The 24,084-nt window shown below is 40.8% G+C and overlaps 1 protein-coding gene across 5 annotated transcripts in view; it reads right to left on the reverse strand.

Annotated features, from left to right (window-relative positions):
- Positions 1–6,355: 6,355 nt before the first annotated feature.
- Positions 6,356–24,084, reverse strand: part of ACACB (acetyl-CoA carboxylase beta) — a 159,948-nt gene continuing 142,219 nt past the window's right edge. For all 5 annotated transcript variants that reach the window (XM_063454679.1, XM_063454677.1, XM_063454678.1 and 2 more), the window contains 7 exons: positions 20,935–21,070; positions 19,914–20,091; positions 11,305–11,417; positions 10,981–11,135; positions 10,118–10,288; positions 9,634–9,770; positions 6,356–7,591 (listed from right to left, as the gene is read on the reverse strand). In XM_063454679.1, coding sequence (XP_063310749.1) covers positions 7,465–7,591; positions 9,634–9,770; positions 10,118–10,288; positions 10,981–11,135; positions 11,305–11,417; positions 19,914–20,091; positions 20,935–21,070 — 1,017 coding nt within the window. In that variant the 3' untranslated portion in view covers positions 6,356–7,464. The remainder of the gene's footprint in view (positions 7,592–9,633; positions 9,771–10,117; positions 10,289–10,980; positions 11,136–11,304; positions 11,418–19,913; positions 20,092–20,934; positions 21,071–24,084) is intronic.

Genomic DNA, 24,084 nt, shown 5'->3' on the forward strand with positions numbered 1-24,084 from the left:
TATTAGAGAGACAAGATTATTATGAATGTATCAAGCATTGATAACATAAAACCTCTGCTTTTTTTTTTTAAATTAACAGGGTCTTAAATTACAAAACATTATAGAGCTGAATGACAGGTATGATTTAGGATTTTAAAGTGACAGCCCCCTTTCCTCACATTTTACAAACAAGGGTTGTGTTTTATGTTAAATTTTACAATGAGTCTAGATCTAGAAGATATTATTTTGATGCCATTGCATGGTGTTTCCTGTTTTGAGTGTAACACAACCATACAAGTAAACAGGTAAGAGAGTTCCCTCTAATGTGAAATCTCTACCATATTAGCTAAACAGAATAGTGTACACATTGGATTACTACCTCTATGCAAAACATCTTCAGCAGCAGCAAGCTGTGAGAACAGTCAGAAAGATACATGGTCTTAATTAGGGTGGCAGAACCTTTGCAGATAGTGAGAGGGAAGTATTTCAAGGCATGGAAGTAGGAAGGCAACATCATCGGTACAGGGAAGAAGTGTCTGTTGTTGACTAGAGCTGGGATACCTGCTCCAATGAAAGAAAATAAAATATTTTATTAGTGACCCATTAAAATGGCAAACATTTTAAATAGGCCAAAAGTTTGTGCATTGTTCATGTGTATACCATACTTTAAAGTATGCAATGAGGAACGTAACTGCCTAATGCACTGTATCTCAATACATATTTAATCATAGAAATTCAGGGTAACAAACACCAGGACATTGGGAAGAATGCCCCAACTTATATATAATAATTGGAAGGTAGTAAGCAAACACTACACAAAATATGCATAGGCAAGCTGCCATGATTAAATGCTACTTGGTTTGGTGTTTGGCTGTTTTAAGTACAGTTATAACTCTTAAAGGTTAAAAAAAAAAAAAAAAAAAAAACACATTGCAGTTGCAAGTACAGGATAAAAATATATATTTTTTTTATGAATCCACTCCTTGGAACATCAGCTGAATTAACACTAAACACAACATCTTGTGAAATACATGAAAAGGGTGGCTGTGTCCATTTAATCTTACTACTTAAGTCTTTTTTAAGTAGGTGCCAAAGAGGTGTTTTTACTCCTCCTCGTGTTCTACTTCAGCCAGCAGGATCCCATTAAAGGAACACTCCATTGCAACTTTTTTTTTTACCTATTTAATAGATATACCCCCAAGAAAATATGCATGTAAATTTTTGTGCTCTGCATATTTTCTTTGGCGACATATGAAAAACAGCTTTCTGCAGCCATTGCTTGCTCTCTACTTTTTCCCAAGCACAGACTTTCACCTTACTCCAATCATAGGCTTCCTATGGAAAAGGCTCTATGCATGCAATCACAATTTCCTAATGCTTCTTAATTAGCTATAGTACAGATTTTTGAGATGGGGCATGGCATGCCTAGAACTTCTGTTAGCTCTGTGGAGCTAATAGAAGCAACAAAAAAAACCTCCTCTGGCTATTTCAGGTCTTTCTTCCCCCAAGTTACAAAAGTGCTGATTTCTTTTGAAATCAGCACTTTTATTAATGGTCAAAAAACACAGATTCCACATACATAAAGTGCTTTATGTTTTTTTGGAGTGTTCGTTTAACATAAAAGTGCCCATCACTTTAATGAACATTCCTAATTTCTCAAAATGTGCACATTTCCGAATTTCTCAAAACACATCAGGGAAATTAATTATCGCTTAACTTTAAAAAGATGTCTCTTCTTCCAATGTTTTGGTTTATTTTCTATAATTAATGAGATTGTACACATGAACAATAAAGAAGGCTATTGATTTAGAAAACATACAACCAATACCCCATATCATGATTTACATTGGTTAAGGTTTATTTATTTATTTTTAACAAAAATCAATCTTCTACTGTCGCTGCTGGCTATTTGGCTCTTCACACGTGAATAGAGAGCAGTACACAAACCTAATAAGTCAAAACATGTTCCAGGTATACATATGTCTGAATGTTAGTGTCTTCAATGTTATGAATACAGATAGCTGTACCTTATTCAGGTAGCCAACACTACTTCTAAACTACCTTTGCTTATAACAGTTTATGAAGGTGTAACCAGAGTCTAGACGGCTTCTCTTGTGCACCGTTGTGGAGCTTCCATGACAGCACAGCCAGTAGGTTTCGACCTGCTTATAACATATTGATGTTTGTTTGGAGCACTAGTGTGAATTGCATTTGGTTATTTAGATGATGCTCAATCAGACCAACTGCATGCATAAAATGCACTTAATATACTGTGTAATGTCTTCAATTGAATTATACAATTCACTATTCATTTTTCCAATAAACATTATTCCTTTGTGTTACTAACAGGGAGAGTTTGCAAATGGGAGATAACTGTTAACCATTAACCATATTAAGCAATTGCAGACAGACTTGTTTAATAAAAATAATAAAACTGTGAAGAGACCGTAAACCATAGAGATGGCCTTTTCTACTTATTTATATCCAATAACATTGTATAAAAAAAAAAAACAACAACAATTCCATATTGCAATCAAGCAACAAACAAGGAGTGCATGGTTGCCATGTTATGTTTACTCGTAGAGGGTCAGGTCATTGAAACATGGCTAAAAGATATTAAAAGTCAAAACATGGACAGCAAGAGAGTGCTTTGTCATGTTGGTGCAGACAATTTATTAAACCGTTCCATACTGTGATTGTATTCTTCAGATCTGCAGACTAGAAACGCTTTATTTTTTTACTTAATGTCTGCCTCTTATTTCTACACATAAAGAATCACTAAACTGTACTTTATTTTTTTGGGATGCAAACAGTTAAGTAGAAATATGATACTTTTTTTTTTTAGAAAGTTTACCACTGTGGCCTCTCGGACTTTTGTATCACATTGAAATCATACGAATTTTAAAATTGTGGATTTTGTACCTGAACCTTGTTTGTAGGTTTATAGGATAGCACAAGTTAATTTGAATTGTTTTTATTTTTTATAAACATAATAAATATTGTACTAGGCAGTATTATATGTACATTTATTTATATTTATTACTGTGAAAAAAATCTGTAAATTAAGCAGTTTATTTTTTTCTGTCAAAAGTCTGTTTTGTATGTTTAGTAAAGACCTCATTCAGTAATGGACTGGTGTTGTTCTTCAAAAACAAAGTGTGGCTTATTTAATTTTATTTTAGCTATAGGAAAAAAACATTATTGCCTCTTAATCATACAATCTTTGCTTAAAGAGCAGGTTCAAAATAAATAAATTAAAGGTATACTTAGGATGCCTTTACTAAAGTACATCCAAAATATGTATATATACACAATTTAAAAAGTGAAAAATAAATTTTTGTCACAGTTGTGCCTATAATCATTTGCACAAACATACTGCAGCTGCAGCACAATACCTGAAAATAATGAAGTAACCTGATAAACCTAGGATGTTCATCTATTTAGGCATTTATACGTCATATATTACAAGGAGTACATTAATGTTTCGATTCTAGACATTTTCAGAATTTAGCATGAAGGAACTGTAACCTTTGTAGAATACAAATAAACCAAGTCCACCATACAAAGGTGGACACATCAGAGCATTTACCATGGGATATTTTGACACATTTCCCCCAAAAACTATTGCTTGCATTTCTCCTGTGTATTTCATATAGCTCATGTATGCTACTGCAGTAAAAAAAGAAATTGTGATCAGCTGCATCTCAGGAGTACAGCAGTACCTACTATGTATACCACTGCCAGGAATTGTCGAAATTACAGGGTTATATGGAAATTTAAACCTGCCCAGTTTATTTCAAACATGGAATTTAGCAAGATGCATGTGATAGACCTATGTCTTATATTAGGGCATTTTAGCAGCACACAAATTTACATTATGGTATAACATTCACGAACGTAGACACACAGTGATATCTTATCGTCAGGATTATTTACTGACCTGAATTTTTGCAAATTAATTTTAAATAGCAAAACTGATGCAAAAATAGCCAAACTGTGACTATATCGGAGTTGGATTTCCCCCCTTCCCCCCCCCCCCCCCCCCAGATTAATGCGGTTTTACTTTTGGTATCCATTTGTAAAAACTCACAGCCATTTTTTTCATAATGACAACCTCATAAACCACAACCTCTTAAATACATGTATACTGTAACACTATTTCCACCATAATCTTGAATCACTCATAACCTTATGTTCCCCTAATCCTAAATAACTGTCTAAGTCCTCTAATCTACCCAAACCTAGAATTCCAAACACTGTGTGTACCCTAAGCTAGCACTAACACTAGTTCGCTGCATAACCAGGGATGTACAGCATCCGACAGGTGATATCACTGCAGGATACAAAGCACAAAGCTGTCTGTAAGCTATCTGCACTGTGTGACTACAGAATGAGAAGATTATGATTTTTTTTTTATTATCTCTGTGCCAAAGCACACACTGTGCTACAATCAGGGCTCTGCACTGACCACACTTCGACATGTTTGATCAGACAGAAGTGTTCAGGCAGAAATGATTTTTCAGATGCAGACAATCTCAATCTCATCAAGATAGTGCCAGTGATGATCACCAGGTCGCAGCAATCCCATTTTTGTCATGTTACAATAAAGGATCTATTTTAAATGACCGTACCAGTACATAGCCAGTCCTTAGGAGGTTTAAACTCACAGAAACTTATCATATGGTAGTGGCTGCTCCAGCGACCCAGTTTATGACCATGTGGCCTTCTCAAGGAATAACTTCACATCTCAGGAATTTCCCTGGTTCTACAGTTGAACACCAATGAGTAAACCAGATATATATTATATATGTGTATGAGAAATAATTACATAGTTACATAGCTGAAAAGAGATTTGCGTCCATCAAGTTCAGCCTTCCTCACATTTGTTTTTTGCTGTTGATCCAAAAGAAGGCAAAAAAAAAACCCCAGTTTGAAGCACAATTTTGCAACAAGCTAGGAAAAATATTCCTTCTTGACCCCAGAATGGCAGTCAGATTTATCCTTGGATCAAGCAGTTACATTGAAAGATTATATCCTTGAATCTTCTGTCTTTGCAAGTATGCATCTAGTAGCTGTTTGAACATCTGTATGGACTCTGATAAAACCACTTCTTCAGGCAGAGAATTCCACATCCTGATTGTTCTTACAGTAAAAAAAAAACGTTCCTTTGCCTTAGACGAAATCTTCTTTCTTCCAGTCTAAACGCATGGCCTCGTGTCCTATGTAAAGTCCGGTTTGTGAATAGATTTCCACAACATGGTTTATATTGGCCCCGAATATATTTGTATAATGTTATCATATCCCCTCTCAGGCGACGTTTTTCTAAACTAAATAGGTTTAAATTTGTTAACCTTTCTTCATGGCTGATATGTTCCATTCCTTTTATTAATTTTGTAGCCCGCCTCTGCACTTTTTCTAGTGCCATGATATCCTTCTTTAGAAAAGGTGCCCAAAATTGCACAGCATATTCAATATGTGATCTTACCAGTGATTTATAAAGAGGCAAAATTATATTCTCGTCCCGAGAATGAATGCCCTTTTTCATGCATGACAATACCTTACTGGCCTTGGCCACTGCTGATTGACATTGCACATTGTTGCATAGTTTGTTGTCTATAACAATTCCCAAGTCCTTTTCGTGTGTTGTTATCCCTAATTCACTTCCATTAAGGGTATACGTTGCTTGTGTATTCTTTACGCCGAAGTGCATAACTTTGCATTTTTCAACATTAAATTTCATCTGCCATTTGAGTGCCCAGCCCTCCATTCTATCTAAATCCCTCTGCAGCAAAGTAATATCTTGCTCACATTGTATTATTTTACAAAGTTATGTGTCATCTGCAAACGCTGAAACATGACTTTCAATGCTGTCTTCAAGATCATTTATAAACATGTTAAATAGAAGGGGTCCCAGAACAGACCCCTGAGGGACACCACTTGCCACCTCTGTCCAGCTTGAAAATTTACCATTAATGACAACTCTTTGTACTCTGTTTTTAAGCCAATGTTCTACCCAAGAACAAGCATTTTCATCGAGACCGATTTCCTTGAGTTTGAACACTAATCTTTGGTCTGTTGTATTTATGAAGCCATCAGTGCTATCATGTACAAAACCTAATGCCACAGTGGTCTAGATATTTCTACCGTGGCAGACTAGAATTGGTTGCCAAAATAATCCCCCACTGATTCTAAGGTACTTTCCAGAATTTTTTTTGTCATTGTGACGTTGATTTCATATTTTTGGATAAGCTTTTCAAATGATTTTTGCAAAATACTAACATATCTAAATATCAATATAAACACACACACATATACACAAACATTTCAATACATCAAAAAATATAAAACTATTAAAATAATAAATCATTTGAAAATCTTATCAAAAACAATAAATTAATATATTAAGCATATTATATTCGAACACTGAGTCTCAATTAATGAATGGGTTCTCCGCGATAAAACCATGTATATATAAGGTTAAGAACATTCATTTGAGAAAAGCTGCTGTCTGCAAGAGATACTTCAAGAAAACACAGACTAAAATGATTGTCTTAGTATCAGAAATCAAAAACCAGACAATATATGGTGCATAAGCAATTGGTTTACCAGTGGTTCTGCAATAATACAATTACAGTTGTAGACATATTTTCTTGTAAAAATACAGATTTTTATATATTTTTAAAGAGCTTATTTTTAGCTAGAGTCCTTTGTTTTCATATGACAAACCCACTGGTGAAGAGATCCACTTACAATTTTGTTTTCCCTCTGAATGCCAAAGAAGTGAACAAGGCATAAGGGTTTATTCACTAAAGCAGTAATTCCAACTTGGCTCTACTAGCCTAAATGTTACATATTTTCAATTTAAAGAACACGTCTAATGGTAATGCCTTGTTCACCGGTGACACACAAAGGATGTGAGTAACACAGAAAGAAACTCCTTCCTGAGGTCGAGAAGACTGGATAAATAAAAATACTCTTTAGTTGAACACAACAATCATATACAAAATTAATTTAACTCTTTCGGGGCCAGGTCAATATGTAGAGTTTTAAATTTAGCTTAACATGTAAATGATTCATTCATAACATTTGTGCGTATATATTGCGTCTAATTTCATTGTCAGCACCAGTCACAGAAAACCACAATAAAGAATCATGAATCACGAATCATGGCGATTGTACTTTGAGGCAAAGTGCGTTAATGTAACAGTACATGACAGTCCTGCATTCAGAATATGAAAGTGAGTAGCTGGAGGGAATCCTTTAAAATATTTTTTTCTGTACAGATGTGGATGTGCAAAGTGGTAATAACACTGGAATTGCATAACCGCGGTAGCCAGAAGATGGGACAGAGTGCACTTTGGTTGTTCTTTAATTAAGGCACTTGTTGTCTCAGTTTACCAGCCGTGATGCTTTGGACGGAAGTTTATTGCCATCATTGTCTGTCAAAATTTATGTGGAGGTATTAAGATGTTCCTGCTTCTGGTGTCAACTGGAAGAGTCATTGTCCACAGTCGATAAGAGCTTGGCCAGCTGAGCTCTCTGAGCTGGAGTGATCTGCTGAGTCATGTGGACAATGCAGTCCATGGCTACTTCAGGGTTAGCTTGGATCAAACTGTGGAAAGTTGAAGTGATTATGAATTAGAGCTAAAAAATAACCTTCTATTACATGAACAAGCCTATATTGCTAATATATTGGAGATATGAATGAGCAACACAGTGCTTTGCTGTTCCAATCAAATATTGCTATCAGTAACATTTGGTTACTTAGAGAAAGTAGAGCCCATAGGGTAATTAAGAGACACAATGATGGTAGTATAAAAAATAATAAAAACGGGGGATAAATAATAGTATATTTATTTGTTCACCGATAAATTTTGAATATTGACTATTGCCTTGCTGCCACATTACCTATCATTAGATACAAGAAGGACTGAACACCTTGCTTTATTTAATTTTACCTTATTTTCAATCTTACTAAATGACATTAAAAGTTAAAGGGACACTATAGTCACCTGAACAACTTTAGCTTAATGAAGCAGTTTTGGTGTATAGAACATGCCCCTGCAGCCTCACTGCTCAATCCTCTGCCATTTAGGAGTTAAATCACTTTGTTTATGAACCCTAGTCACACCTCCCTGCATGTGACTTGCACAGCCTTCCATAAACACTTCCTGTAAAGAGAGCCCTATTTAGGCTTTCTATATTGCAAGTTCTGTTTAATTAAGATTTTCTTATCCCCTGCTATGTTAATAGCTTGCTAGACCCTGCAAGAGCCTCCTGTATGTGATTAAAGTTCAATTTAGAGATTGAGATACAATTATTTAAGGTAAATTACATCTGTTTGAAAGTGAAACTAGTTTTTTTTTCATGCAGGCTCTGTCAATCATAGCCAGGGGAGGTGTGGCTAGGGCTGCATAAACAGAAACAAAGTGATTTAACTCCTAAATGACAGTGAATTGAGCAGTGAAATTGCAGGGGAATGATCTATACACTAAAACTGCTTTATTTAGCTAAAGTAATTTAGGTGACTATAGTGTTCCTTTAAGTTTTAACCATGGCACTAATTCTAATAACGTTCTCAATCAAGATACACTTGCTGGTAGATTTTGTTTTTTCTTTTTATTTATTATTTTATCAGTAACATTTGATTCCAGTGCTAAGTTCCTCTTCCTCCAGTGGCTAGACACTATAGATGTATTTAAAACGACACTCTGGTCACCATAACAACTTCACCTAAATGAAGCTGTTATTGTGGCAAGAGGACCCAGTGTACACTCTTCGCTTAAAGGGTTAAACCGTTCTCAAATGACTTAACCCCAAAGGTTGCCTCCAGCGCAGGTCACCAAGTCCCCAAGGCCCCGTCCTGCTTCTGAATCGGAGTTACAGGACATGCGGAGTACCGCCGGGCAGGGGCATTGCTGACTAGCTAGAGCGGTTAGCTGACCCATTAACCCAATCAGTAGCTCCCTATTCATAAAAAAAGCTATGTGAATCAGATTCAGTAGCTGGATGCCACCTGTGGGACCTGGAGATTGGCGCTGGAGGCAACCATTGGGGTTAAACCGTTCGAGAATGGTTTAACTCCTTAAGATAAAAGTGCGCCTGGGGGCCCTCTGGCACAGTAACAACTTAAATTAGATTATTTTCTAATTAATAATTCTACAAAACTGAAATATTTTACATTGTTGGGTTAAAGTCACAGGACCACAGCACCAAGACCACCTAATGGAGATTAAGTGGTCTGGGTGACTATAGATATATGGTTCTGTAGCTTGACTGTCAATCACAGCAGAACATCTAGTTGAGGAAGTGAAAGAATTCACTAAGCCTCATTGAATAGCATAGATGAAGGTAGACCATTCTCTCATTCTACGTCCTCTTAACTATTCTTTTAAATGATCCTATATAAACATCAGAACTATGCAACAGATTGCATAGACATTTGATTTCGACAACAATGTTTTGTGCAAGAAAGCTACAGTTACAAATATGTTGGAATAGCTTCAATCATACTGTGTTCCACATTTCCTCAAACTCTGGCATCGAGTGTCATTCTTCATATTACTGTGAAGAATGACAATAACAAAATTCAACTTATTGAGTTTTGCAGACACCCTTCAATCTTCTAAAATAAAAGTGTGCATAGATACTCACCCTCTGATGTTTTTAAGGGCATAGTCTCTCTTCAGGTACTTTATATTCTCCCGAATGGCAGATCGTGCACCATCTTCCTCTTGTAAGTGCTTCTCAAGCCACTCCACCACCACCTGGTTGTTGTCCCATAGGTAGGCCTTACATAATTGACAAGGTTTCATTAGCTTTTCATGTCGCCATATATGTATATTCTAATAAACCAGTTTTCTAGACAGGTTCTTCTCATGAAAACACTAACAAATGGATTCAAATATTGAAATTATTTTCCTTTATGTTCACCAGAAATGTACTGTATTTATAAATTCAGGTATTTCTTTCATGTTGAGAGATCAACTCATCAACAGTAGCAGCTACCTGACAGATTCTGTATGAGCCAACCTGGTGACCTCACATAATTTAAGCCTATAAACACAAGATCAAAATCTAAAGAACAGCTTTTTGAATTAATATAAATGGAGAACACTGGAAACAAAAATGTTGGCACCTTCACAGCTCCCTCTGTTTCCATAAACCAACGGCGCAGCATTGACTGTATGTGAAAGTCACTGAGCTCGCTGTTTGCCCTCAGAATCTCACTCTTCACCACCTCTTCCAGGAGAAGACGTCGCAGTCTCCAATACAGGAAGGTCCTTGCATCCTTCCATTCCAGGACATCCTGAGGATAAGGAGAAAGGAAAGTAGTTTTACACTGAATAAACTGTATTGTAAATGGGTAGGCATTAAAGGAAAAAATATTAAACTCACAAATATTCCTTGGTTACATTATCGGAATTTACGATTTTTCCCTATGGTAAAGTATTATATTGGCTGAAATTTGCAAGGAGGTGGGATGGGTGCAGGGCCAAAGCATCTCCAGTGGCCACTCTGAAAAGACAGTGCTTGCATGAAAATCCCTAAAGGGAATGAGTATACTCACCAGAATACATACATAGCTGTTCAGGTGACTATAGTGTCCCTTTCTAAAAATCTAATTTTCTTGGTGGTCCTGGAGTTTTATAATGTGGTCCTCTCATAAACTATGTTGCACGTGGCCAGCTTCAGACAATAAAAAGAGTATCCTAAACTCTTGTTTGTTTCTTACTGTAATCTGCTGAGCATTGGCATTGAGGAAAGTCAAACTATCAGAGCTAGGTGCAATAAAAAGACAGGAAAAGCAGGAGAATTCATGAGGATAATTTAAAAAAAGCTGAACTCAGATTTCTCTCAGCATGTGTTTTTCTCCTCAATTTTAAGATTGTACTAGGTAAAAACGTTGATGTCCACAGGACCATATTCTGCATGTGCCAGCTCTATGGGACATTGTTTATAATACGTTAAGGGAAATTATATACAAGTATAGCTCTTAACTGTGATAACTCCTTTCTCCTGCATTCTTCCTGGAGTATCATGTAGATCAGCAAATTTCACAGCTACTTGATGGTACATAGGTAGTAGCAGTTCTTCCCGGGCCCTAAGCTTTTTTTCTTGCACCTTGCGTTCTGCCTCAGACAGCTCTGGTGTACCTGCAGAAGGATAGCAGACTCAGCGGCAAGACAAGATGGTGGGATATTTCTGTTTTTGCCAATACAGAACTTGGACAACATTAGGTGCAAACCAAGAGTAACAGCAGCATCTATAAATTGTTTAATAGTTTGAAATCAAATGGAACATAACCTGTATTGTCCTACTTACCAAGCTGTTCAACAATGCGGGCGTAGACAGGATCAATTCTCCTCATTGTTTTTATCAAGTCTTTCCTTCTGAAACGGATTTCGACTGTGCCTTCTGCTTCCAAGACACCACCCCTGCAAAATAAACAAGAGCCAATGGATTAGTAAAGAATTTGGGGACAAAAAGACTTAAAAGCAGTTTTACTATTAGGATCATAAGTGGCAAAGACATGCTGGTATGTTCTGGACCATGACTATAAAGTTAATAAGGGGAATGGAAGATTCCAGGTAGGCCAACAAATTTAAATAGGTTCATTGTAGAAAAACAGCACCTCAGGGAGAACATGCTAACATTCTATTATACAAATATATTCAGGGCCAATACAAACCATTGTCTGGAAATCTATTTATAAAAATGAGTATACATAGGACATTTAGACTGGAAGAAATGAGATCTAAGGCAAAAGAAGAGTTTTCAACAGCAAGAACAATACGCACGTGCAATTCTCTGCCGGAAGGGGTGGTTTTATCGGAGTCTGTACAGATATTTAAACAACTGGATGAATACTGGCAAAAACATAATATTCATGGGTATCATTTTTAATATGTGAGGTAACAGCTTCCTAATTCAAGGAGAGATCTCACTGCCATTATGGAGTTGAAAATGATTTTTTCCTAGGTGGAAAATTGGAAAGTGCTTAAAGGACCACTCTAGTGCCAGGAAAACATACTCTTTTTCCTGGCACTATAGTGCCCTGAGGTGCCCCCACCCTCAGGGTCCCCCTCCCGCCCGGCTCAGGAAAGGGGAAAAGGGGTAAAACTTACCTTTTTCCAGCGCTGGGCGGGGAGATCTCTGCCTCCGATACTCCTCCGTTCCGCCCCGTCGGCTGAATGCGCATGCGCGGCAAGAGCTGCGCGCGCATTCAGACGGTCGCATAGGAAAGCATTTACAATGCTTTCCAATGGACGCTTGCGTGCTCTCACTGTGATTTTCACAGTGAGAATCACGCAAGCGCCTCTAGCGGCTGTCAATGAGACAGCCACTAGAGGACATAGGGGGAAGGCTTAACCCATTCACAAACATAGCAGTTTCTCTGAAACTGCTATGTTTATAAAAAAATGGGTTAACCCTAGCTGGACCTGGCACCCAGACCACTTCATTAAGCTGAAGTGGTCTGGGTGCCTAGAGTGGTCCTTTAAAACACTTTTTGTTTAGTTTTTTTTGTCTTTTTTTGGAGAGAGCAAAACAAAGGAAATAATGATTTACATGGCATTCCAGTCCAATGCAACTGATTTCTATTAAAGCGGCACTGTCATGCCGAATTCCGTTTTTTTTTTTAACCCCCCTCCCGCCTCAACTACATCCAATCGACCCCCTAGTCACCCCCAAATGCCCCTAAGCCCCCCAGATTACCTATTTTTTATTCTTTATTTTCTGCCCCGATCTTTATTCAGGGCGCCGCCATCTTTGTGTGGGTAGGTGAAGTCCCTGTGGGACACGTCATCTACCCACACTACACAGACTGTGAGATTCCCGCACATGCCCAGTGAAACATCTGGACATGCGAACGGGAATTTCACCTATTCATTCATTCATCAGACAGACGAATGAATGAATAGAAAAAAATCAGACGAACAAACTAACACTGTGTATCAGTGTTCGTTTGTTTGTTCGGTTTATTACAAGGAGGGAGCTACCGGCGTGCAGCTCCCTCCTTGTAATATGTAAAGACAGAAGCGGTGGGGAGCTGTGCTCCCCACCACTTCATTAGCCCCCCAGGTCCTCCCCTCACTCTATGGGGGTCAATATGACCCCCATAATAGCACAAGGGAGATTCAAATCTCCCCAATGCCCCTACTCGCTATATCGCGAGTAGGGGCATGTCCACTAAACAGTGAGCAGCCTGTGGCTGCTCACTGTAAAAAAAAAAAAAAAAAAAAAGGGTAATAAGGGGGGGACGGGGGACCTACTGTCCTCCCCCGCCGGCCCCCACCCCTGGACGGCGGGTGGGGGCCATAATGGGAATGAGGGGGGACCTACTGTCCTCCCCTCAGGCCCCCACCCCTGGGCGGCGGGTGGGGGCCATAATAGTAATAAGGGGGGGGGGGGGGGGACCTACTGTCCTCCACCCCCCGGCCCCCACCCCTGGGCGGCGGGTGGGGGCCATAATAGTAATAAGGGGGGGGGGACCTACTGTCCTCCACCCACCGGCCCCCACCCCTGGGCGGCGGGTGGGGGCCATAATAGTAATAAGGGGGGGGGACCTACTGTCCTCCACCCCCCCCCGGCCCCCACCCCTGGGCGGCGGGTGGGGGCCATAACGATAATGGGGGGGGACCTACTGTCCCCCCCCCCGGCCCCCACCCCTGGGCGGCGGGTGGGGGCCATAATAGTAATAAGGGGGGGGACGGGACCTACTATCCTCCCCCCCCCCCCGGCCCCCACCCCTGGGCGGCGGGTGGGGGCCATAACAGTAACAAGGGGGGGGGGACCTACTGTCCTCCCCCCCGGCCCCCACCCCTGGGCGGCGGGTGGGGGCCATAATAGTAATAAGGGGGGGGGGGATCTACTGTCCTCCCCCCCCCCCCGGCCCCCACCCCTGGGCGGCGGGTGGGGGCCATAACGATAATGGGGGGGGACCTACTGTCCTCCCCCCGCCCCCACCCCTGGGCGGCGGGTGGGGGCACTAAGTAAATTCCCCCCCCCCCCCCATCAAGGTGACTAGGGGTACTAAAGAACTTTCCCACGCTTGTAAAATGACACAGAGCACTGTGATTGGATGGATTTCAAGCCATCCAATCACAGTGCTCTGTGTCATTTTACAAGCGTGGGAAAATTCCAAAGAACTTTCCCACGCTTGTAAAATGACACAGAGCACTGTGATTGGATGGATTTCAAGCCATCCAATCACAGTGCTCTGTGTCATTTTACAAGCGTGGGAAAGTTCCAAAGAATTTTCCCACGCTTGTAAAATGACACAGAGCACTGTGATTGGATGGATTTCAAGCCATCCAATCACAGTGCTCTGTGTCATTTTACAAGCGTGGGAAAATTCCAAAGAACTTTCCCACGCTTGTAAAATGACAAAGAGCACTCTGATTGGCTTAAACCCACCAATCAGAGTGTTCTTAGGCTAATTGCAGGGCGGGGCAAGGCTTTATAAGCCTTGCCCAGCCCTGCGGAGCTCAGTCTGCGCGGAGCCCTCCATGGGTGAAGATGGATTATTTTTTTGTGCGCTCGGGTTTTTTATTTTTCGTCGGGTTTTTTTTTTTGCGCTCGGGTTTTTTATTTTATTTTTAGTTCGACGGCTATGATGGTTTTTTATTTGGCCTTTTTTGGGGCTGAAAAATGAAGATTTTAGAAAAAAGAAGACGTCGAATGGTAAGTTTAATTTTACTTTACAGGTTAGCAATTTTATTCCCCCCTCACTATTTTTTAGGGTGAGGGGGGTAGGTAGGGGCGTTTTTTATTTGGGTGGGGGGTGGGTGACTAGGGGCTTGGGCACCCCTAGTCACCTTGATGGGGGGGGGGGGGATTTACTTAGTGCCCCCACCCGCCGCCCAGGGGTGGGGGCCGGGGGGGGGCAGTAGGTCCCCCCCCCCTTATTACTATGATGGCCCCCACCCGCCGCCCAGGGGTGGGGGCCGGGGGGGGAGGACAGTAGGTCCCCCCCCCCCTATTTCTATTATGGCCCCCACCCGCCGGCCAGGGGTGGGGGCCGGGGGGGAGGACAGTAGGTCCCCCCCCCCTACTACTATTATGGCCCCCACCCGCCGCCCAGGGGTGGGGGCCTGGGGGGGGAGGACAGTAGGTCCCCCCCCCTACTACTATTATGGCCCCCACCCGCCGGCCAGGGGTGGGGGCCGGGGGGGAGGACAGTAGGTCCCCCCCCCTACTACTATTATGGCCCCCACCCGCCGCCCAGGGGTGGGGGCCGGGGGGGGAGGACAGTAGGTCCCCCCCCCCCTTTATTAACATTATGGCCCCCACCCGCCGCCCAGGGGTGGGGGCCGGGGGGGGAGGACAGTAGGTCCCCCCCCCTCATTATCTTTATGGCCCCCACCCACCGCTCAGGGGTGGGGGCCGGGGGGGGGGGACAATAGGTCTCCCTCCCTTATTTTACTTAACGGCCCCCACCCGTCATTTAGGGGTGGGGGGCAATATTTATTTATTTTTTTTTCTATGAGCAGCCACAGGCTGCTCACTGCTTACTAGACATGCCCCTACTCGCGGTATAGCGAGTAGGGGCATATTATTTACTAATACCAAGTCATTTTTACTTCGTGTTAGTAAATTTGGCTGAAAGACCAGTTTAGGTCTTTCAGCCTTTTAGTAGATAGCTCCCTGATACCGTGGGAATTAGGGAGTTATCTACTAAGCGGCTGCAAGATGCAGCCACAGCAATGAATAGGATCGGAGTTTCATTCATTTGAATGAAATTCCGATACGAACAAAGTACCGATTTGCTTCCTAACACCAATGGAGAAACTCTTCTCATTCTGTTAGGATGCAATTCGGCAGTTTTGCCGGCGTTCTGTCTAAGTGACAGGACTTTCGGCAATACTGACAGGAAGCATTGTGGGAACAGGGAGGAAAGCTAGGGATCATGGGAAAATTGCTCTGACCAGCGGAAATGAAGCACACTTTGCTCCTCCGCTGGTCAGAGCTGGTCAAGCGGAGGAATCCCATAAGACAAAGAGTCCCTACTTTGTCTTATGGTTTTAAAGAAAACTAAAGAAGACAGGAAGAAACGAATAACAGATCCCGAGAGAGGGTGAGAAGAGGAAGAGATTGAGGAAAGGTAAGTTCGGCATGACAGTGCCGCTTTAATATCTATATAAGTATTTACTTATGATGATATTTACATATTTGAAAACAAGTTGTTTTTGGATGTGGGGTGGGGAGGTTATTGTTCTGCGGTTGTCCTTAGTTTGTGGATCAACACTTGATGATGTTTGGATTGTGACAACTGCAGGGTTGATCTAATCAGTGGCCAGACATCCACATTCCAGCTGCTTTTAGTCTAGTAATTTTCTAGTTATATAGATGGTGACATGTATAGACAATAATAGGGTGTTGCATGGTCGAGCTCAATTGGGATGTTTGTTTGTTTTGTTTTTTGAAATCAGCTTTTTGCATCGAAGTGTGCTCTAATCTCTAACATTTGTTAATACATGATTGTTAACAATATTTTGGTAACATGAAACCCTCAAATTACATATAAAACACACAATCTTGACCTAGGACAAGCTCTATAAGCCTGCATTTATCACTTACAAAGAAAGGGATGCACAGGAAGAGCATAGTAGAAGTAAAGGCGGTATAAAGCCTTAGGTGTGGTCCTATAGACCAGGGGTTCCCAAATTATTTTTCTGTGGAACCCTTTAACACAGTATACCAACATAGTGGAACCCCCGAAAACAAATTTGCGCCGTAGCACAAACCTTTTAATAAGTGGATTTTTATTATCATTTTCAAATATTTTACTCATAAACCGTTTAGTCTTGTGATACTCCTAAAGCTTTCGATTAATAAAGGCAATGTCTTTATCTTTGTACTCAGGGTGGTTTTGCTCAAAATGACGACGTAATTAAGCAGGTGCTAACGAACTGTTTGGCAATATTTTCTTGCAAACTAAGCATTGTGCTTGAGGTATATTTTTATTTCTGGCTCTTGTGAATACACATTTTAAGTAGCTGTCCTCATATTTTCTTTTCTTTGTTTGAGAAGAAGATTGGCTAGCATTGTGTGCCTTTCTTTTTTTCTTTGACTTGTCACTTGTCACTTGTTATTTGAGGAACAGTAGATTCAAATATTTTGGACTTGTTTTCTTGTTGTATCGTCTTTCTCAGTTTCTAAAATTGTCGAACAATTAGAAGTAGAATACTTTTTCTCTTGATAGTTCCTTGTTTAAACCAGTTTTCCAAATTCATGGTTGTTGGTTGGTAAAAACCCCAAACACTTCTCTAACCTGAAAAACTACAGATCTCACTACCTGACTGCAGTATTTTTAAAATGCTCTTAGAAAGAACTTAAAGGACCACTATAGTGCCAGGAAAACAAACTAATTTCCTGGCTCTGTAGGGTCTTTAGGTCCCCACCCCTCCCACCCTCAGGGTCCCACTCCCGCCTGGCTGAAGGGGGAGGAAGGGGTTAAACACTTGCCTTTCTTCAGCGCCGGGCTCCCTCTGTGCTGAGGACTCTCCTCCCTCTTCCGACGTCATCCGCCGAATGCGCATGCGCAGCAATAGCTGCGCGCGCATTCAATCAGACCATAGGAAAGCATTTCTCAATGCTTTCCTATGGACGTCAGCGTCTTCTCACTGAGAAGCGCGGAAGCACCTCTAGCGGTTGTCAATGAGACAGCCACTAGAGGCTGGATTAACCCTAATGTAAACATAGCAGTTTCTCTAAAACTGCTATGTTTACAGCTGCAGGGTTAACCCTAGATGGACCTGGCACCCAGACCACTTCATTGAGCTGAAGTGGTCTGGGTGCCTATAGTGGTCCTTTTATGAAAGAAGGATTTTGAATCACTCTTGGAGCAAAAAGATTATAACACTTGTAAACAGGTCTTACTACCTGACTAAAAAGGATGCTGTTTTTTATAAAGCTCTTAGAAAGAAATGATCATAAGCAGGATTTTTGCTCAATCTTGGAGTTAAGAGAACAGTTTACTACAGATTTCTCCAAAGAACGTGATTTTGTTAACAGCTCTTAGAATGACATTTTTTGGGGTATATCACAGATTTCTCCTGATAAAAAAAAACAAAAAAACTAATATATATATATATACACCCCCCAAAAATACAGACTCCAGCGCACTTGCTTATTCACTAAACAATTTCAAATCTTAGAGATTGTAATAGTTTTATTTAAAAACATCTCACCTAGGCAAAATAATGGGGGTTTAGTTACATTATATGATCATATATTGCCAAAATATACAAAATACAGAATCCAGCGCACTCGCTTATTCATTAAACAATTATTTCATGGGGTACATTGACGTTGCGGCAGGCTTATGCAATATATGATCATATAATGTAACTAAACCCCCATTATTTTTTGCCAAGGTGAGGTGTTTTTAAATAAAACTATTACAATCTCTAAGATTTGAAATCATTGTTTAATGAATAAGTGAGTGCGCTGGAGTCTGTATTTTGTATATTTTGGCCCCAGCAGCACCCTATAATGTATGCATGTTCAGGTGAGTGCAGCCCTCTATAAATAAAATTATATATAAATAAGTAAAAATAAATGAAAAAATTATTTTAAAATTGCCAAAATCATGTGGATACTCTCATTTCACTCTTGCAATTATTTTGTAATTAGAAGAAATTGCAGCTACTCCCATGAACACTATATGTCACTATGCAAGCAAGTCTCACTTCAACCAAAAGTCAAACCCCTGCTCTTGTGAGAACAATAGGGAACTACATGGAGCATTTATCAAAATAAATTAGATATAGCATGTGGATCGATATGCCAAGTCAGTGTAAGGTAGCTTAACACTAGGGGAGAGCGGAATGGGAGAATACTGATGGAGAGAGGAGTAAAATAATACAGGGAGGAAAGAGGAGTAAAGGAATCCTGGGAGGAGAGAAGAATTAATGGATGCTGGGAGGAGAGTGGATTGAAGGAAAACTGGGCTGGGAGGAATTCTTACCTTAAATGATGCTGGGCGGGCTGACTTCGGAAGAGCTGCCACAGAACAGGCATGCATAAGTGTGTAGCAATCTCGCAATCTCTTTATAAGAATGCGGCCCGCAATCTCTGCTGTTTCCGACCTTCCGGGAACAGCAGGGAGCGGTGGCCATCTTGGATGGGTCAATTCATGGTGGAATCCCAATTTTGTTCTCCAGGAAACCTAGGGTTCCGAAGGACACCAATTGGGAAACGCTGCTATAGACTAATATAAGAGCAACATAGGAAACCATTTTACCTTCTTCACCACCATGCTCTTAAAATAATTCTCCAATATTTATTAGTACAATCCAGACGCATGAGGAGATTAAGACTTTGTGGTAATCACTGTCCTGCTATTATCTAAAGATTTGCGAATTTAAACCCTTATAATACCAAATACCAAGCAGGTGAATATCTAATAAAACATTCATCTACACTGAAATCAGGCCTCTGTCTTTGTGCTAAGAACAGCATCACTAATGGGAGGCGTTGCTTCAATTAAACCACTTCTATTTGGACACTGATCAAACATAGTCTCATGGATTAAGTGATCTAGAAAAGCTGAGAGATAGAACGGCTATGAAAGCTAAGCTGCGTCCACAATGCTGTATCCAGGAGCCAAACGTGTGAGTAAAATGTTTAAATATACTGATCCATATACAGTTTCTGGTGGCAATTTTAGAGATGTATCTATGCAATTTGACCAATAATGCAGTTAAGGAAGCAATAATTTGTGTAAACCTAATGTGGCCCCATTTGCTGCAAGAAAAATGAATAAAAAAACAACAATTATTTTCCTATTATTGGGGTGGCCACAGATAAACCTGAACACACACAGGATGCGCATGCACACACCCAATCTATATGGATTATCAGAAACCAATATAATCTGCGCAATAATTATTCAACAATATTATAAAAGTATCAGGCATGAACTCTACCTGCTGTCTTTGTCTGCATAGAGCTCCATATAGAGAGGATTTATGGTGGGGTCTATGACAACCCACGAGCCTCCTCTAAGCTCAGCATAAGGTGGGATGTATACCAGGACTGGCTGTTTGAATTCCCTCAGGCTGTCCACGATATATGCCCCAAACTTTAGTACTTGGTCGTACATGTCTGGAAGAGAGACTTGACAGTAAAAATCCATCTTAATGTACAACATTACATCTCTATGCATATGATGAATCATTGCAAAGGAATTCAAGTAATAACGCATTTACTAAAATGTTCACAAATATATCCTAAGCCCTAAAAACGTACTGTGCATTAGCTGCAAAACAGGCCTTTGCAGCTAATAAAGATTCACCCCCTCTTTATTCTGAAAGCTACTACCTTGTTAGCACTGGGAACTGTACAATAAAAGAGAAGCAATTAGGACAAATGTCCATTCCAAAGATTCTCATAAAAAAAAACCCCAAAAAAACAGAACATACTATAGGTCTGTGTTAGTTTACATCCTCCAATACCAATAACAATCTTTTGTGTCTGTTTAACTAAACCTGGATTAAGTGCCACATAAAGTCCATTAGATAAATTTTTATCTGATAATGGCAATATTTTGTAAACTAGAGAGAAAGTCTCATACAGACCATACAGTATGCTGTGGGTGAAATGTTCTAGATATGGAGACACTCTATATTTTTTCATTGTGATTGCTTGTTAGTTAGCACTTTGCCCCAAATAGCACTTGTGGTTTTCTTGATTAATCCCCCCCCCAACATATTTTTATATTTCCAAATAAAGAGTTGCTCATTTAAACCCTTGAAGACAGAGTTCGATAAATTCATTGTTATTGCTATGATCCTGACCTCTAATTGATGTGGTGTGACCAAAAGCACATTATCCATCCAAACGTCATTCTATCAAGCGGTAACAATAAAGAAAAGCACTGCACAGGCCCAATGACAGATTAGGCACAATAGGCAATGCCAGTATTGCTAGTCACAGAATTAATCTTACCCTTCATTCCCCCAGAGAATCCTCGCCAGTTTGCAAAAATGAGGAGAGGCAGTCGCTCCCGGTTAAAGTCTTTTATTGCCTGGGCTGTTTTGAAAGCAGAATCAGGGAACCAAACCTGCCCAGCTTGCTGAATGATCTAAAATACAAAGAGCCAAACCCACATTCTGTGCATCATGTTCACACACTACATTTATATATTTATGTATATATATATATCATTTTTTAAATTATATTTGTGGTTGCAGTCCGAAGGGAGCTGCCGTAGAAAATTATTAAAAAGAAAGTGGATAAAGAAGATCACAGATAAATGATAAATAAAAAAAAGTGAGGTTGAAAAAGTTATAGAATGAAAAGTAATGTGATAGCATGTAAAATGAGAGAGTACGAGTGTAAGAACTATGGGTGGGAAATAAAAGTAGTGAGAATAGTGCACGAGGAGCGAGATGGCATGATTAGACAACCCAACCCAACTCAAACGTAGGCTTCCTTTTATATAGGTATACATATATATACATATATACACACGCTCATACTGATCAGCCACAACATTAACATTTGAATTGTCTTGATTGTAATTTTCTACGGTGTAATGTTTCATTTTATTAACAGTACGATTGTATTTATATATTATTCAAATTATAGGACTGATTGTTTAATTACGGTCATAATCTGATATGAAAAAATATAAAAAAAAAAAAAAAAAACACTTGCCTAATATCATATAGGTCCCCCTCGTGCTGCTAAAACAGCTCTGAATATACTAAAATATACTTGATATACTTGATTCTTCACCCTGCACTGTCAAGTCTGTGGCTTTGTACTTTTAGTGTCAAAGTAACATCTACATGACTGCCAGGACCAGTGGTGTATCCTGGTTTTGTGCTGCCCTAGGCAGGACAAAACTCAGGTGCCCCCCTCCCGCCCGCGCCACCGCCACCCAACCCTTCCCCCCCCCGCCCGCGCCACCCCCACCCAACCCTTCCCCCGCCCCACCTAAATACACACACACACACTCACTGACAGATACGCATACACTAGTTAACAGAAACACACACTCGCTAACAGAAACACACACACACTAACAGACACACTCACACTCACTAGCAGATACACACACACACTCACAGACACACTCACACTCACTAGCAGATACACACACACACTCACACTAACAGACACACACACCCACACACTAACAGACACACACTCACTAGCAGATACACACACACACTCATACTAACAGACACGCAGTCAGACACATACACACACACACTAAAACACACTTACAGACATACACAGACACACTAACAGGCATACACACACACACTTACAGACATACACAGACACACTAACAGGCATACACACACACACTCACACTAACAGACACACTCACACTCACTAGCAGATACACACACACACTCACACTAACAGACACACACACCCACACACTAACAGACACACACTCACTAGCAGATACACACACACACTCATACTAACAGACACGCAGTCAGACACATACACACACACACTAAAACACACTTACAGACATACACAGACACACTAACAGGCATACACACACACTAACAGACATACACACACACTAACAGACACACACACACACTAACAGACACACACACTCACTCACATATTTAACACATTTTTATTTTTTTGAAATTTAACCCCCCCAGCCTCCTTACCTTTGGAAATGCTGGGGGGGGGGGGGGGGGGGGAGATTCTCTTCCTCCCTGGGGGTTCTAGTGGGGCTGCTGGGCGGGCTGGCTGGCTGCCTGCTCGCGTGCCGCAGAGTGATGCTGGGAGACGGAAGATGACGTCATATTCCGGCTCCCAGCCTCACTCTGCGGCTGGCGAGGGAGCTGAGCAGACAGCTCAGAGGAAGAGCTCCCTCGCCAGCCCGCCAATGCCGCCGCCCAGCCCGGCATGTCAGTTAGCCACAAGGCTAACAAGACATTTGCCCTGGGCATTTGGGGGCGGCGTTTTTTGCCGCCCACGGCAAATTCCTTGTTTGCCTCGCGGCTAAAACGTCCCTGGCCAGGACCCAAGGTTTCCCAGCAGAACATTGCCCAGAACCTCCGTCAGCCTGCTTACTTCCCATAGTGCATCCTGCTGCCATCTCTTCCCCAGGTAAATTGAGCACACGTACCAGGACATCTACCTGATCTAAAAGAAAACATGATTCATCAGACCAGAAAACCTTCTTCCATTGCTCCATGGTTCAGTTCTGATTCTCACATCCCAATTGAAGATGCTTTTGGCGATGGAAATGGGTCATCATGAGCACTCTGACTGGTCTATGGCAATGCAGCCCCATATGCAGCAAACTGTAAAGCACTGTGAGTTCTGATCATAGCAAGCATTACGTGTTTCAGCAATTAGAGCAACAGTAGCTCTTCCGTGTGACCGTAGTAGACTTTGCTCCCATCATTCATCGATGAACCTTGGGCGCCCCTGACGCCGGTTCACCGGTTGTCCTTCCCTGCACCACTTTTGGTAGGTACTAACCACTGCATTCCGAAAACTCCAATAAGACTTGCCATTTTGGAGATGCTAGATGTTTAGCCAAGAACTGACTGTTCTCTTGCTGCCTAATATATCCTAGCTCTTGACAGGTGCCATTGTAACAATATAATCAATGTTATTCACTTCAACTGTCAGTGGTTTTCATGTTGTGGCTCATCAGTGTATAAGCATATAATCCATTTGCCTGTTGGTCATTGTGCATGGCAATTTGACAAGTGTATTTTATTCATTGTAATAGTGAGAGTTAGGAATGATGTTAAATTATTGATCATTATTGGCTGATAAGTGTGCATACATATATATATTACACAAGATCTCACACTCACTCATTCACTAAACAGCAACTTCAATGCTGACATGTTTTAATAGTTTTATTTAAAAACACCTAATCTAGACAAAAATAATGGGGGTTTAGTTACAGTATATGATCATACATTGCAGAAGCCTTCCACAACTTCAATGTACACTATCTTTGGCAAGTCCTACTCCAGTAGCCTAATGCCTGCTCCTATGAGATCAAGCCACTTGGGTAATCAGCACTGGTTGGTGCTGAACTGATCCTGATGAAAGCCACGGACGATGGCTGAAACGTTGATGACTACTAACATGTTT

Source organism: Pelobates fuscus, chromosome 5 (genome assembly GCF_036172605.1).
Source record: "Pelobates fuscus isolate aPelFus1 chromosome 5, aPelFus1.pri, whole genome shotgun sequence".
Lineage (NCBI taxonomy): Eukaryota > Metazoa > Chordata > Amphibia > Anura > Pelobatidae > Pelobates > Pelobates fuscus.